The 16,538-nt window shown below is 41.5% G+C and overlaps 1 protein-coding gene across 4 annotated transcripts in view; it reads left to right on the top strand.

The window, feature by feature from the left end:
* The window catches only part of LOC140476596 (RNA-binding protein 25-like), a 93,757-nt gene that overhangs the window by 17,518 nt on the left and 59,701 nt on the right, over positions 1-16,538 (top strand). For 3 of the 4 annotated variants that reach the window (XM_072569431.1, XM_072569429.1, XM_072569428.1), the window contains exons 2-3: positions 13,443-13,563; positions 14,175-14,224. In XM_072569431.1, the coding sequence (XP_072425532.1) occupies positions 13,458-13,563; positions 14,175-14,224 (156 nt within the window). In that variant the 5' untranslated portion in view covers positions 13,443-13,457. Of the gene's footprint in view, positions 1-8,587; positions 8,725-13,442; positions 13,564-14,174; positions 14,225-16,538 lie in introns of all 4 variants that reach the window. The other variant, XM_072569432.1, reaches the window with a different exon arrangement.

Below are 16,538 nucleotides of genomic sequence, written 5' to 3'. Positions count from 1 at the left end.
GTGTTGCCATTGGTCCTTCCATCAAAGAAAATGTTTTTTTCCTGTCTACCCTAGCTATATTATACATCTCAGACATAACCCCTCTCAATTTCTCTGCTCTAAGGACCCCAGTCTGTCTAATCTCTCCATAACGAAAACTCTCCATCCTCGGCAGCATCCTGGTAGATTTCCTGTGTACTGTCTCCAGTGTAATCACATTCCTCCTATTATGTGGATTCCAGCACTGCACACAATACTCTAGCTGAGGCCTAATTAAAGTTTTAGAAGTTCCAATATCACTTCCCTGTTTTTTAAACTAATCTTGATTAATAAAGGCAAGTACACAAGCCTTTCATTCACTGGCACCTGTGGGACCAGGCATGTACTGATTGATCAACCAGAATATTCTACCAATGTAACAATACAGACAAATTGAAATATGAGGCAGGGGTCTACCTATCACCAATTACAGCAGAAATCACTTAAATAATAATGCAGAGAGCCTCTTAACTCGCACCCTCAACTGATGATTCTGACATCACAGAAATAATAGAGTAAACTTCCAGTATTTGCTGTATATAGTTTTTGCCTGTTTATCAATGGTGTCAGTTAAAACACAGTTGGCTGTATCCCATGTGCTGCCTTTATCATTATACATCTGTTCTGATACCTTAAAGAGCCGATGTATGTGCATGCCAAGGTCCCCCGATCCTTCAAGGGTCTTGTCATTCATCATGTATTTCCTTGTTTTGTTTGACCTGTCCATGTCCATCACCTCCCATTTATCTGAATTTAATTCCATTTGCCACTGATCAGCCCATCTCAACAGCCTGACTAAATCCTCTTTGCTATGTATAATCACACTAACTTTTTTGAGATCTGCAAGTTTACTGGTCAACCTTCAAGTCTAAATCTATCACAGACAGTAAAGGCCCCAACACTGACCCCTATGGGTTCATTCGATGACTGTGGATAACTTTCAGTTTAAAAGCTATCCAAAATGATGCTTTCAGTATTAAAATAAATCAAAGAGCCCAATTTACATTAACAAAGTTTTAAGCAGATACATTAAGAGGCATTTAGGCACGTGAACAGTCAGGGCATAGAGGGTTAGAGTTGTTTGATGTTCAATGTTATATAAATCTGTTGGTATCCATTGTTCACAGGATTTGACAGCCCCACTGTCTCTCTTTATTGGAACATGTTGGCCTCTACTCTCCATGTTTCCTCCTTGAATGTGTCCACTGTTCTGAGATTCTTAGATTCATCTGCAAGGACGTGTTCCCAGCACATCCTGGCCAAATCATATCTGATCTAATTGAAATCAGCTTTCCGCAACTGAGAAATTTTATTTCAGGCCCATTTTTATCCTCTTCCATAACAATCGTGAATCTATCAGAGTTATAATCGCTGACTGTAAAATGCTCCCCTACTGATAATTAAGACACTTTCCCAGCTTTGTTCCCTAAAATTAAATCTTGGATTGCCCTCTCTTGTGCGGTGTTCAAAAATAGCTTTTTAAGGTAGTGTTTGGAAGCATTTTAAGAATTCCACTACAGCGAAGCCATGCACTCTGTGACTGCAGGATTCTGGGTAATCCAAGATGGAGCTTGGGGGGGAAAACTTTCTGGCTGTATCAGGCTGCTCCTTTTCTTTTGAGGTATTTTAGGTTTTGGAGGTGCTTTCCTCGAATTCCAGGAACAGCAATTACTGTTTTATATGCTGTTGCATTGTTTTGGAACTTTGGAGGGAAAAAAAAAGTCAAAACAACAGTAGTTTTAACATGGAGAAAAACAGACAAAAGAAGCACACAGTGAGGTCAGTGCAGGAGAGAGAGCGAGAGAGAGAAAGAAACTGACAGAGCAATGAACCTGCACAGTTACTGCCTTTGCTGTTTGAATTCATGTATTCCTGGACATCGGAGTGCATCTGGGAAAATTAACAAACAGTGAAATTCACTACTAATCTTGGAGGAACCTGTTTCGGAGAGGTCACAGCACAGAAGCAGAAGTTAATATTTTAAGCATGGCCTTACAGTAAGTCTGCAGCAGTGAGGAAATGTGCCCTTCGGCCCAACCAGTCCACACCGACCCTCCAAAGAGTAACCCACGCAGACCCATTTCCCCTCTGACTAATGCATCTAATGGGCAATTTAGTATGGCTAATTTATCTGACTTGCACATCTTTGGACTGTGGGAGGAAACCGGAGCGCCCGGAGGAAACCCAGGCAGACACTGGGAGAGAATGTCTGTGTGGAGTTTGCACAGTCACCCAAGACTGGAATCAAACCTGGGACCCTGGTCCTGTGAGCCAGCAGTGCTAACCACTGAGCCACCGTGCCGCCAATTAGTGTCGGTTCTTTCTTGATTATATGTTTTAGTGAGATATGTCTCTTGATTAAACTTAAAATATAAGCCATAACTATTAATCTGCAGCAGCGTATTGTAGAGGAATAAGACAGTGTCTGGGTCTGTAGATTGTGAAGGAGCAAAATGGTTGGACGTGGGCGTTTAGGGAGAGTTTATGGGTGACTGAGGATTGTATCTGCATTGGATGCTGTTGGTTGCGAATCATATCGGATCGAATGGATCGGTTGGAGAGACAGAGGCAATGAGGAATCTACAAGAGCAAGAGGATGTGATGGATGGCAGTTATAGTCACAGATACAGTCACATAGATGGGTTAATTCCAGGAAAGGAATGAGAAGTAGGCAGGTAGTGCAGGAGTCTTCTGTAGCTAATCCCATTTCACACAGGTATGCTGTTTTGGAAAATGTAGGGGGTGATGGATTCTCAGGGGAACGTAGCACAAGCAGCCAAGTTTCTGGTATTGAGACTGGCTGTAATGCAATGAGGGGTACATTGCACTTCAAGAGATCAGTTGTGATAGGGGACTCCCTAGTCCGAGGTACAGGCAGATGTTTCTGTGGCCAGCAGCAAAAAATCAGAATGGTGTGTTGCTTCCCTGGTGCCAGGATCAAGAATGTCTGAGTGGGTGCAGAATGTTCTCAAGGGGGAGAGGGACCAGCATTGGAACCAATGACATAGGAAGGAAAATGGTTGAGATTCTGATGGGAGATTAGAGAGTTTAGGCAGGAATTTTAAAAGGAGGTCCTAGAGGGTCATAATATCTGGATTACTCCTGTGCTATGTGCTAGTGAGGCCAGGAATAGGAGGACAGAGCAGATGAATGCATGGCTGAGGAGCTGGTGTTTGGGTGAAGGATTCACATTTTTGGATCATTGGACTCTCTTTTGGGGTAGACGTGACCTCTACAAGAAGGACGGATTGCACCTGAATTGGGATGGGATTAATATACTGGCAGGGAGATTTGCTCGAGAGGATTTAAACTAGTAAGGTGGGTGGGGAGGGGTTTGGACCCAGGGAGATAGTGAGGAAAGAGATCAATACGAGACTGGTACAGTTGAGAACAGAAGCAAGTCAAACAGTCAGGGCAGGCAGGGACAAAGTAGAGAACAAGCAAAGTCTGATAAATTAAACTGCATTTATTTCAGTGCAAGGGGCCCAACAGGGAACTCAGGGCATGGTTAGGAACATGGGTCCAGGATATCATAGCAATTACAGAAACATGGCTCAGGGATGGGCAGGACTGGCAGCTTAATGTTCCACGATACAAATGCTACAGGAAGGATAGAAAGGGAGGCAAGAGAGGAGGGGGAGTGGCATTTTTGATGAGAGAAAGCATTACAGCTGTGCTGAGGGAGGATATTCCTCGAAATACATCCAGGGAAGTTATTTGAGTGGAACAGAGAAATAAGGGATGATAACCTTATTGGGATTGTATTACTAGAGAAGGTGGCAAACCTGACCTACTCTTGGGAAATAAGGCAGGGCAGGTGACTGAGATGTCAGTGGGGAGCACTTTGGGGCCAGCAACTATAATTCTATTAGTTTTAAAATAGTGATGGAAGAGGGTAGACCAGATCTAAAAGTTGAAGTTCTAAATTGGAGGAAGGCCAATTTTGATGATATTAAGCAAGAACTTTGGAAAGCTGATTGGGGGCAAATGTTCGCAGGTAAAGGAACGACTGGAAAATGAGGAGCATTCAGAAATGAGATAACGAGAGAAAAGAGAAACTATATTCCTGCTAGGGTGAAAGGGAAGGCTGGTAGGTATAGGGAATGCTGGTTGACATTGAGGGTTTGGTTAAGAAAAAGAAGGAAGTACATATCTGAATAGACAGGATAGATCGAGTGAATCCTTCGAGTATAAAGGAAGTAGGAGTATACTTAAGAGGGAAATCAGGAGGGCAAAAAGGGCACGTGAGATAGCTTTGGCAAATAGGGTTACGGAGAATCCAAAGGGTTTCTACAAATACATTAAGGACAAAAGGGTAACTAGGGAGAGAATAGGGCCCCTCAAAGATCAGCAAGGCAGCCTTTGTGTGGAGCTGCAGAAAATGAGGGAGATACTAAACTAGTATTTGCATCTGTATTTACTGTGGAAAATATGGAAGATATAGAATGTAGGGGAATAAATGGTGACATCTTGAAAACTGTCCATATTACAGAGGAGGAAGTTCTGGATGTCTTGAAATGCTTAAAGGTGAATAAATCCCCAGGACATGATCAGGTGTACCCTCGAACTCTGTGGGAAGCTAGAGAAATGATTGCTGGGCCTCATACTGAGATATTTGTTTCATCGATAGTTGCAAGTGAGGTGCCAGAAGACTGGATGTTGGCTAAGGTGGTGCCACTGTTTAAGAAACGTGGTAAGGACAAGCCAGGGAACTATAGACCAGTGAGCCTGACCTCTGTGGTGGGCAAGTTGTTGGAGGGAATCCCAAGGGACAGGATGTACATTTATTTGGAAAGGCAAGGACTGATTCGGGAAAGTCAACATGGCTTTGTGCATGGGAAATCATGTCTCACAAACTTGATTGGGTTTTTTGAAGAAGTAACAAAGAGGATTGATGAGGGCAGAGCAGTAGATATGATCTATATGGACTTCAGTAAGGCTTTTGATACTGGTTAGCAGGAAGAACTAGCCATTTATATACAGAACTGGCTCAAAGATGGAAGACCGAGGGTGGTGATTAGATTAGATTAGATTAGATTACTTACAGTGTGGAAACAGGCCCTTCGGCCCAACAAGTCCACACCGCCCCGCAGAAGCGTAACCCACCCATACCCCGACATCTACATCTACCCCTTAACTAACACTACGGGCAATTTAGCATGGCCAATTCACCTGGTGGTGGAGGGTTGTTTTTCAGACTGGAGGCCTGTGACCAGTGGAGTGCCAAAGGATTGGTGCTGGGTCCTCTACTTTTCATTATTCTTATAAATGATTTGGATGTGATTATAAGAGTTATAGTTAGTAAGTTTGCAGATGGCACCAAAATTGGAGGTGTAGTGGACAGCATAGATTATTTCAGATTGCAATGGGATCTTGACCAAATGGGCCAATGGGCTGAGAAGTAGCAAATGGAGTTTAATTCATATAAATGTGAGGTATTGCATATTGGTTAAACAAATCTTAGCAGGACTTATACACTTAATGGTAAGGTCCTAGAGAGTGTTGCTAAACAAGGAGACCTTGGAGTGTAGGTTCATAGCTCCTTGAAAGTGGAGTCGCAGGTAGGTAGGATAGTGAAGAAGGCGTTTGGTATGCTTTCCTTTATTGGTCAGAGTATTGAGTACAGGAGTTGGGAGGTCATGTTGTGACGTTGGTTAGGCCACTGTTGTAATATTGGATGCAATTCTGGTCTCCTTCCTATCGGAAAGATGTCGTAAAACTTGAAAGGGTTCAGAAAAGATTTACAAAGATGTTGCCAGGACTAGGGGATTTGAGCTATAGGGAGAGGCTGAACAGGCTGGGGCTGTTTTCCCTGGAGAGTCAGAGGCTATGGGGTGACCTTATAGAGGTTTACAAAATTGAGGGGCATGGATAGGGTAATTAGGCAAGCTCTTTTCCCAGGGGTTGGGGAGTCCAGAACTAGAGGGCATAGGTTTAGGGTGAGAAGGGAAAAATATAAAAGAAACCTACGGGGCAACTTTTTCACACAGAGTGTATGGAATGAGCTGCCTGAGGAAGTGGTGGAGGTTAGTACAATTGCAACATTTTAAGAGGCATTTGGATGAGTATATGGATAGGAAGGGTTTGGAGGGATATGGGCCGGGTGCTGGCAGGTGGGACTAGATTGGGTTGGGATATCTGGTTGGCATGGGCAAGTTGGACCAACGGGTCTGTTTCCGTGCTGTACATCTCTTTGACCCCAGTTGTATTGAAGTTGATGTCCCTGACTATCACTATTAATTTTACACACATTTTAAGTTTTCCAAAATGTTACTGTTCAGTTTCTTAAGGAGCCCTGTGGTACCTTCCCAGCAATTTGATTGCTACTTTTTGGCTTTAACTTTTATCCACTAGCATGCTGGTCTCATTCTGGTTCAGGTGCAATCTGTCTGCCTTGTGCAGGTTGCACTGCCCCTAAAATAATTTGCAATCTCCCAGAAATGCTGCAGTTGGCTAAACCTCCCACAAATGGGTTCACCAGGGACAACTGAAATTTCCATGATCTGCCACGTTGCACAGGAGGAACATATCACAGGTGCAGGCAATACTGCCATGACTTCCTTCAAGCCCCTGAGCAACTCTCTTGAATAATTATTTATGCTTATGTAAGAATACTGTTACCTTCCCTTACTCTGTGTGCTGGCTTTACTCTGCTTACAACTGTGAGACAGTTGGATGAAATTTGCAGTAACAAACTTGCTAAAAATAAACAGAAGGTTTAAGAAAGCTTAATTCTTCCTACAAATCTCTGGAACAGTTCCCAGGTTAAGTGGTTAATCTTGAGCAGTTTAATAAATATTTTACTTGGGGACTTGAAGTGAGAAATTTAGTTTAGATTGAGTAACCATGTTTTTGTAGTTTGAGCATCTTTAAATTATTTAGCTAGATTCGTTATATGTATTCATGTACCTTGCTTTTGTACAATACTTTTGCGTGAATTGTAAACTTTGTGACTCCATTCTTTTTTCATAAATTCACAGATTTTCAATTTCCACAAAATAAAGTTTTTGGTCTCTACTGAGATGGAAGCATGATGGAAAACAGTCATGCAGGCTTAGTTGATGTAAAAGCCATCTGTATAACTAATTCAGTCCGAGGCTTAAGGAAATATTGAAAAGTAGGAGAGATGGGAGACTGATCTAGTTTCAAATAAGAAGTCAATCTGATAAAGGCCCAAGGTTATCAGTGGCATGTGACTGATAACTTGTGATTTGTTCAATACTTAATAGAGGGAATAATATCCTTAATTATATTTTTTGTCAAACACATCTAACATTTCTTCTATGTGACAGAAACAAAAACAGTAAAACAGATAAGACGCTGTATTGGTAGCTTAGTTGTATATTGATCATAAATCATTTTGTGACTCTTGTAGCTGACTGACTAGCTATCATCTCTGTTAACTTGGCTGTCACATTGCTTGTGTGACATCTTGCAAAGGGTGAGAAAAGGGTTCTTCAAGTTATCGTGGGAAGATTGAATATAGTAGGAACGTGCCATAAATGGAGTCTGTACTCTTGAAGCCATCTCACCACCTGGGCCATTATTTTTGACTGATGTGATTTTCTGAATCTAAGCAGACTGAGCTAGGCAGGGCACCCGACTGTCATCTGTATCATCTCATCCGTTTCAGACAATCTGCTGCTGAAACCTTCAATGGTTTGGTTACTATTGTATTGGACATTTCCAATCCTGTTCTGGTTAGTGCTTGCAGTTCCACCCTGTGTAAATGAGTTCATTCAAAATGTGTTGCCTGTATCCCTTGCACATGCTATGTCATACTGAACCATTTGCTTGATGAACCATAAAGATTTCTGTACCACCAATGTCTCAAATATAAAATTCTCATCCTTGTGTTCAAACCCAACCATGTTCTTTGCCCTCCTGAACTCTGTAACCACATAGCAATTTGAGATTGCTAGATTCCATTAATTCTGTAATCTTTTGCATTCCCCACACTCTAACCAGCTCCCAGCTGTCTCAGCCTCAGGTCTGCAACTCCTTTCTTCAAATTTTTTTTGTTTCACAACTATTCTCTTCTGTAAATACTCCTTAATTTGGACTCCTCTGTCTTGTTTTTAATCAGCTATCCTATTCTTTCATTCTTTAGTTTGTCTGCTTTCTATTTGTATTCCTTTGAAGTGCTGAGATGTTGCAGTCCAAAAAGCCTGATAGAAATGTAAATTATTGCATCTTTTTGTGAATTCTAAGGGATTGCTTCAAAACTCTTATACGAGTGGCTTGAATTTGGTTCAAATAAAGGGAGATTCCTAAGCTGAAGTGTGTTTTGGTTAATGTTTTGAGCACTTCTGCCAATTCCTGTCTATTTGATTTTATTACATTGTCAAGTTAATGCATACCTTAGGGTGTGTTTCCATAATGTTGTTGAATTTTATAAGTTTGTGACCCTTCAGGCTTTTGTTGGTTCTCTGAAAGGTCACTACTTCAACACTTTCTCCACAAAGTTACATAGTTTGCAGCTTTATCATACTTTTGTTTTCAATTGCTTATCCCATTCTTCTTTAGTTTTTCCCCTAAATGCTCTGTGCTTTGTTTTTTTTGTTTTTAGATGTTCAGACACCTCTGAAACAGGTGACACTTGAACGCCAGCCTCCAAGCTCAGATGTAGGGACCCTACCTCTGTGCCACAAGAGCCCTACTGCTACTTGCTTTGACCATTCAACATGGCAGTGCATTCCACCTGAGGTTTCTCTTCAATTCTTCATTGGATTTATCATCAGCTGTCTTTTTACAGCCTGTAATTTAGATTTTACTTGTGGATCTCATCAGTGTCAACTATATAAAACCCCTTCATAATTTAAGATCTTGAGCAGCTAGAACCTCTTGCCTGTTCAGTCTTTGTAAAATGTTATCCTTTACTGCTTTATTATTGACTCCAAGTCTTCATAGTACAGCATAGGGCTGTACGGCATGATTATAACTTCAATTTGACTCACCGATGCCGACTGCATATCCTGAACTAATCTAATTCCATTTGCCAACATAGGGCCCATATCCATCTAAACCATTCCTATTCATATACCCCTCCAGATGCCTTTTAAATGTTGTGGTTGTACCAGACTCCCCTTCGTCTGGAAACTCATTCAATACACGCACCAACCTCTATGTGAAAAAGTTGCCCTTTAGGTTCCTTTTGAAACTTTCTCTTTTCACCTTAAACTTCTGCCCTCTAGTTTTGGACACTGCCTCTCTGGGGAAGGGATCTTGGCTATTCACCTTATCTAATCCCCTCATGATTTTATAAACTTGTATAAGATAACCACTGGACCTCTGATTCTCTTGACGAAAGCCCTCAGCCTATTCAGCCTCTCCCAATAACTCAAACTCTCCAAGAGAAAGTGAGGCCTGCAGATGCAGGAGATCAGAGTCAAAAGGTGGGGTGCTGGAAAAGCACAGCCGGTCAGGCAGCATTCGAGGAGCATGAAAGTCTACGTTTCAAGCATAACTCCTTTGTTAGGAATGTGATGGAGAACTTGTGCTTGAAATATCGACTCTGCTGCTCCTCAGCTGCTGACTGACCGGCTGTGCTTTTCCAGCATCACGTTTTTTGGTTGAAACCGTCCAAACTGGCAACATCCTTGTAAATCTTTTCTGAATACTTTGAAGTTTCACACCATCCTTCCTATAGCAGGAAGACCAGAATTGCAAACTGTATTCCAAAAGTGGTGTAACCAATTTCGTGTACAGCCGCAATGTGACCTCCTAATTCGTATGCATTGACCAATAAATGCAAGCATACCAAACACCTCCTTCAATCTTCCCATCTATCTATGCAGTGATCTAAGTTAAAACTCCATCTGCTACTTTCTTGGCCTACTTGCCTGTCCACTACTCCACCCATTTTGGTGTCATCTGCAGACTTGCTTAATGTACCTCCTGTGTTCCCATCCAAATCATTGATATCAATGACAAAAGGCAGTCGACCTAGCACTGATCCTTGTGGTACACTGCTGGTCTCAGGCCTCCAGTCTGAAAAGAGAGCCTCCACCACCGCCCTCTGTCTTCTACCTTCGAGCCAAATCTGTATCCATATGGCTAGTTCTACCTGCATTCCACGTGATCTAACCTCACTAACCAGTCTACCTTGTGGCACCTTGTCAAATACCTTACTGAAGTCCATGTCGATCACGTCCACTGTTCTGCCGCCTTCAATTCTCTTCATTGTTTCTTTTAAAAAAAACTCAAGTTAGTGAGACACGATTTCCCATGCGCAAAGGGATGTTGACTCTCTCTAAGCAGTGCTTACCTTTCCACATACATGTAAATCCTTTCCCTTAGGATCACCTCCAACAACTTGCCCACCACTGATATCAGGCTCACCAGTCTATAGCTCTTTACCACCTTTCTTAAATAGTGGTATCGTGTTAGGCAACCTGTAGTCTTCCAGCACCTCCTCTGTGGCTATCAATACAAATAACTAAGCAAGGGGCCCTCTTCCCTAGCTTTCCACAAAGTTCTAGGGTACATCTACCCATTTGGTATCATTCCTATTTCCTGCGGTTCCACAATTGTGCAGCCTTGCAGATTTTTATGGGCCCTATTCTCTCCCTAGTTACCCTTTTGTTCTGCATATATTAGGAGAATCCCAAGGGATTCTACATAATGCTGTTTGCCAAAGCTGTCTCGTGTCCCCTTTTTGCTCTCCTGATCTCCCTCTCAACTGCTCTTATTCTAGGGATTCACTCCATGCCTTCTGTCTATACCTGACATGTGCTTCCATCTTTTTCTTCACCAGAACCTCAATTTCAGTAGTCATCAAGCATTACCGACGCCTACCAGCCTTGCCGTTCACCTTAACAGAGACATACGGTCTTTCATTGTCACTTTTTTGAAGGCTTCCCATTTTCCAGCTGCCCCTTTACCTGTGACTATCCACCCCCAATCTACTTTTGAAAGTTCTTGATTAGATTCGATGATTAGATTCCCTACAGTGTGGAAACAGGCCCTTTGGCCCAACCAGTCCACACCCACCCTCCGAAGAGTAACCCACCCAGACCCATTTCCCTCTGACTAATGCACCTAGCACTGTGGGCAATTTAGCATGGCCAAATCACCTAACCTGCACATCTTTGGACTGTGGAAGGAAACTGGAGCACCCAGAGGAAACCCACGCAGACACTGGGAGAATGTGCCGACTCCACACAGTCGCCTGAGGCTGGAATCAAACCTGGGACTCTGGTGCTGTGAGGCAGCAATGCTAACCACTGCGCCATCGCGTTGCCTTGTACCGTCAAAATTGACCTCCCTCCAATTTAATCTTTAACTTTTAGATCTGGTATATACTTTTCTATCACAATTTTGAAGCTAAGAGAATTATGATCACTGGTCCCAGAGTACTTCCCCATGGACACCTCTGTCACCTGCCCTGTCTTATTTTTCCAAGAGAAGATCAAGTTTTGCTCCTTCTCCAGTAGGTACACCTACATACTGAATCTCAAAGTTTTCTTGTGCACACTTAACAAATTCCATTCCATCCAAGCCCTTAACACTATGGTCGTCACAGTCCTTGTTTGGAAAGTTAAAATCCCCTACCATTAGCCCCTATATTATTCTCTCAGATAATGGAGATCACCTTAAAATTTGCTGCTCAATTTCTAGCTGACCTTTGTTTTGAGGGGAGCGGTTGTCTGCAGTACAATCCCAAAAAGGTGATCATCTCTTCTCAGGTCCACCCAAATAATTTCCCTTGACCTACTCCCATGAATATCCTCCAAGTATAGCCATAACATCTTGTCCCATTTTCTATACTTTTAGCATCTATACCCTGCCAATCCTACCCATCCCTGAGACACATTTCTGTAATATCTGTGATATCCCAGTCCCATGTTCCCAACCATATCCTGAGCTCATCTGCCTTATCTGTCAGCATGTCGCATTCCTCTTGCATTGGTATAAATGTAGTTTAATGTATCCCCACTTTTAATGCAGTCCTCACTTTCTTCTAGTTTATTGTATCAGCCCTACCTTGTTCTCTGCTTTGTTCCTACCTGCCGTGACTGCTTGATTGTGTCAAACTGCACCAATCTAAAACTGATCTCTCTTTTCCCTTTTTCCTTGGGTCTTCTCCTTAATAGTTTAAATTCTCCTGAGCTCCTCTGGCAAATCTCCCCACCAGTAAATTAGACTCCTTCCAACTCCGGTGCAATCTGTTCTTCTTATTCAGGTCACTTCTACCCCAGAAGAGATTCCTCAGATGCAAAAATGTGCATCCTTCTCCCTTGGACCAGTTTCTAAACCGCATTGCACATCTGCTCTATCCTCCTATTCCTACTCTCACTAGCTTTTGGCACCCTAAGTAATCCAGATTTTACTACCCTAGAGGACCTACTTTTTAATTTCCTGCCTAATTTGCTGTGTTCTGTCCTCAGGACGAGGAAAGGAGGAGGTTCTATGTCACTTGTTCTAAATTGTCTGTAAAAATACTTTATAAATTGACGTAATCATGCTTCAGTAAAGATTGAATCATGTTGTTCTAAAAATGCTTTTCCAAGCTTGTGCAGCATTGCCTTGGATGAAGAGGCTGAACAATCCATTGTACTATGATGAACCCTTGAAAGAGCTATCCCTTAACTCAATCCATTGCGCTGTGCCTAACCTTTTGAAAAAGCTGTCTGGGCTCATTTACTCACTCTTTCCTCATCGTTATTTTTCAATGCTTTTTTGAATCTGTTTCCGTCACCTTTCATCGTTAGTGAATTTGTGATCAGGCCAACTGCTTTCTCCCCACCCCCCCGGTGTTGTTAATGTCTTTGATTTCTTTTGTTAAGTTATTTTGAACCAAAGTCCTCTGTTTGCTGACATCACTTTGCCAACTTAAATTATTAAGAGCATTCACTATTTTTATGCTTCACTGTATTTTCTCATCATTTTTGCTGCAAGCAAGTGACAGTAGGGTTGGTGAGGATGATGTAGTGGCTGTGGCCTGACGTCTGAAAATACCCAATATGGCATGCTGGTCAGAATTTAGATGGGAGCTAGCAAATTAGATCCAAAATACAAAGATAATATTTGAGTGTTCATGGAATTGGAAGCTATTTCCTCTTGGGTTCTTCCGGGCTAGGGTACTGTTTGTTTTCTGGACTGAGAAACTGGATTGTGGGATCACAAGGTTCTCTCCTTCAAGCTGGTGACTGTCAAGAGGCGATAATGACAAAACAGCACTGGATGCATTCAATCAATTCAGTCAAACAGCATGGCCCAGAGAGCCCTGAATGTTGTTTAACTTGGGCAAGTGGTGAGTTTGAGTGGGCCTGTGATGTTTGTTGGCACGGCAGATGTCTGAAAGCCTTTGTTATAATCATTATAATTAAGTGTCTTAATTTCTTGTGTAAACTTTCTGACAAATCTGCCTTATTGCAGCAAAGTTAGAAAATTTTGAATCTTGTAACTATTGTTTCTTGTAGGTTGGTGCTGAAGAAATGTCGTTTCCACCACACATGAATCGCCCTCCTTTGGGAATACCTCCACTACCACCGGGTATTCCTCCTCCACAATTTGCAGGATTTCCTCCTTCTGTGCCACCTGGTATGTAAATTGAATAAATTATTTTCATTAAGCAGTAAAAATTAAACTGAAATGTGTCTTCTCAGCAGTCTGTCTTTTGCTATCATTTATGTGCAGGTATTCTTATAGTTTGGTGAGTACATGTAGTTTGTTTATTCTTACATGAAATGTGGATACTGCTAGCATAAGTTGCACATCTATTATTGTCCTTGAACTAAGAGACATCTTTAGGCCATTTCAGGACAGTTAAGTGTCAGCCGCATTGCAATGCATAAGGCGTCACGTGTAGGCCAGACTGGGTAAGAATAACAGATTTCTTTCCCTAAAACATATCAGTGTATCACATGTGCTTTTAGGGAAATTCATGATAATTATTGTTGTCACTTGCTAAAATTAGCTTTATTTTCCAAATTTTTAGGTTGATTTAAGTTCCACCTACTGTGATGGGAGTTGAACAGGGTTTCTGGAGTAATAGTCCACTATCTCTCCCAAAGTATAGAGATATAGGCATATAAAAAGTTCTAGCCTTAATGTGTGCTCTGGTGGATCTCTACCTGGATAGAGTAGCATGAGCTGCTAAATTGGAACCAAGATCTGTTTGACATTTTCAACATTATGTTTACTATTTTTAGGGGCACCTGTAATTCCTGTACCAATGGGAATAATGACACCTGCCACAACTGTAAGTATTACCAAGCTTGGGTGTTATTGTCCAAAAATGTTGATAGCTTGTAATGGTGCCTGGAACCAAATTGGAGATACAAGTGAAGTTAGCCTGTGATTATGTTTGAATGATATTTTAATTAAAATCTGCTCCCTTATCCATGACTAACTTGATGTTTTATATAATGCAGGTGGAATAAATGGTTAAAGCAAAACTCTTGGACCTGCTAATCTTTTTTAACATTTAACACTAGAGTATCTAGTTCTTTGCACAAGTTTGATTCTTTAATTATTTTGTCTTCCTAGTTCTGACAGGTAGTAAAGAAGAGATTTTTCCCCTACAATTAGTGATCCTTTGAAATTCGATACTTTGCCTGATGTTGCCTGAAATAAGAATGCTCCATTTAGCTCCTTGGCCCTGGTTTCACAATTCAATTCGTTTATTTGATCAATATTTTAACACTGTCTACATGCTTTGGTCCAGTCACCCTTCTTCATGCCCTTATCTAACCAAAAGCTTTCAATCTTGGTCTTGAAATGGTTGATTTCCCCCCCCCCCCCCCCACTTTAAACAGTTTTTTTTGTTGGAGTTATGGGTAATGCTTCCTTGTTTCCACTACTTTATGAAGTGCTTCTTGACATCATGGGGGATGGAAGTGTAATCTTAAAGTTCAGCCAAATTGTTCTGATTTCACTATACTTACCCTGTTGACTCCCCATGTCATTTTAAATACCTCAATTAGGACAGTCTCAATAACCTGTATTCAAAGGAGGAGTGCAAGCTTTGTCCATGCAACCATGCCTTTAAAAATTAACTGTCTTCTTCCTGGTATTGTTTTGATCAATCAGCAAAGTGTTCTCGACAAGGCAGTAAAGGTGGAAAGCTCAGAACTAATGCAGCACTTCAGATGAGGTCTAACCAGAGTATTGGTGAAGTAATCCTTTGCTTTTCAGCTCTCTTGAGGTAAAGGCCAACATTCCATCACATCCATTAACCTTTAAATTTTCCCAGCCCCGTTGTTATGATTTCCAGCACAAAATATGTTTGGTGTCGGACAGAAACTTAATAGTTTCAAACGTGAAAAAATAGAATTTATCATATTTGAAAGTGCAGAAGGCCTTCTGTTAATAGACTAAGCAGTTGCTGTGAATTAGTTAATGGTTGGTTCATAAAGCATAAAGGTTCAGATTGAAAAGTGATAGTTCAAATGACAGTGTGCTGTTACAGAAAAAAGACATCGGGAAAGTATTTTAGTGTACGGCTGTCTGGATGCTCAATTTAAATGTTAATGCTATTGAACAACAGGGCAAAATGCTTTACTATTACATAGGATTGCAAAGGATATATAACACAGAAACAGGCCATTCACACGAACCAGTCCGTGCCATTGTCATGTTTCTCTTGACCCTTCTCCAATGTTTCTTCATTTCAATTTATCATTGCAAACTTTGATTCTGTTTTGCTTGTCCAGTATTCCCCTTGAGCACATGTATGCTATTTACCACTGACCTCTGGTAGCAAGTTCTACCTTACCTCAAAAGCAATGCTGGAAATCTGAACTGATATCACAAAATGCTGGAAATACCCAATAGGTGTGGCAGTGTTGGAGGGAGAAACAGTTAAAATTTCAGAGGTGTTATGGACTCGGCCAGACCCCTCAAAACACTTTTAAGCAAGTAGCCCAGAGTGTAACTTTGCTGGTTGTTTGAGCTAAGCGTATAGTGGATATTTCTAGAGTAGCTGGTTTGGCTGCCAAGTTTTAAGCAAACAATTTATTTTAAAAATTACAGAATGAACTGTAGCAAACAGAAAATAGAATACCAGATAACTTCTCCAAACCCAATGTCATGATGCTGTTCTGAAAATACTTCCAACAGTCCCATTACACACGTCCCTTAGCACAATGACTAAAAATGACACAGCCAGCTTGCAGTTTGTGAAGTCAGAAGGGCAGAAAGAGAGAGAAAAGATCCTGCAACCTTTTCCCCACTCAGCTGCCACTGAACCCACTAAAGTTCTGAACTGAATTTAAAAAAAACTCCAATGTAAATGAAGGCGAGCTACATAGCTAGCTGGCCACTATCCTTTTGGTTAGACCATTTTTTATTCAGACATCAAAGTCTTAGGTTGGAGATATAAACTGTTCAGGTAAACAAAAGGGCCCCAATAAAACTTTCAAACCCAGCCTAGTTGGAGTCCCCTCTCTGGGGGGGATAAAAATTAATTGGGAAAAAGTTCTCAAGGATATAGTAACCTTGGAAGAAGAGCCAGTTTTGTGCCAGACGTATGACCTTGAGTACTGACGAGAGGTCACAGTTCTGAACATTACATC

This window comes from Chiloscyllium punctatum, chromosome 4 (genome assembly GCF_047496795.1).
Source record: "Chiloscyllium punctatum isolate Juve2018m chromosome 4, sChiPun1.3, whole genome shotgun sequence".
Classification (NCBI taxonomy): domain Eukaryota; kingdom Metazoa; phylum Chordata; class Chondrichthyes; order Orectolobiformes; family Hemiscylliidae; genus Chiloscyllium; species Chiloscyllium punctatum.
Note: the sequence above shows the minus strand (reverse complement) of the source record. Positions and strands in the feature narration are given on the sequence as shown.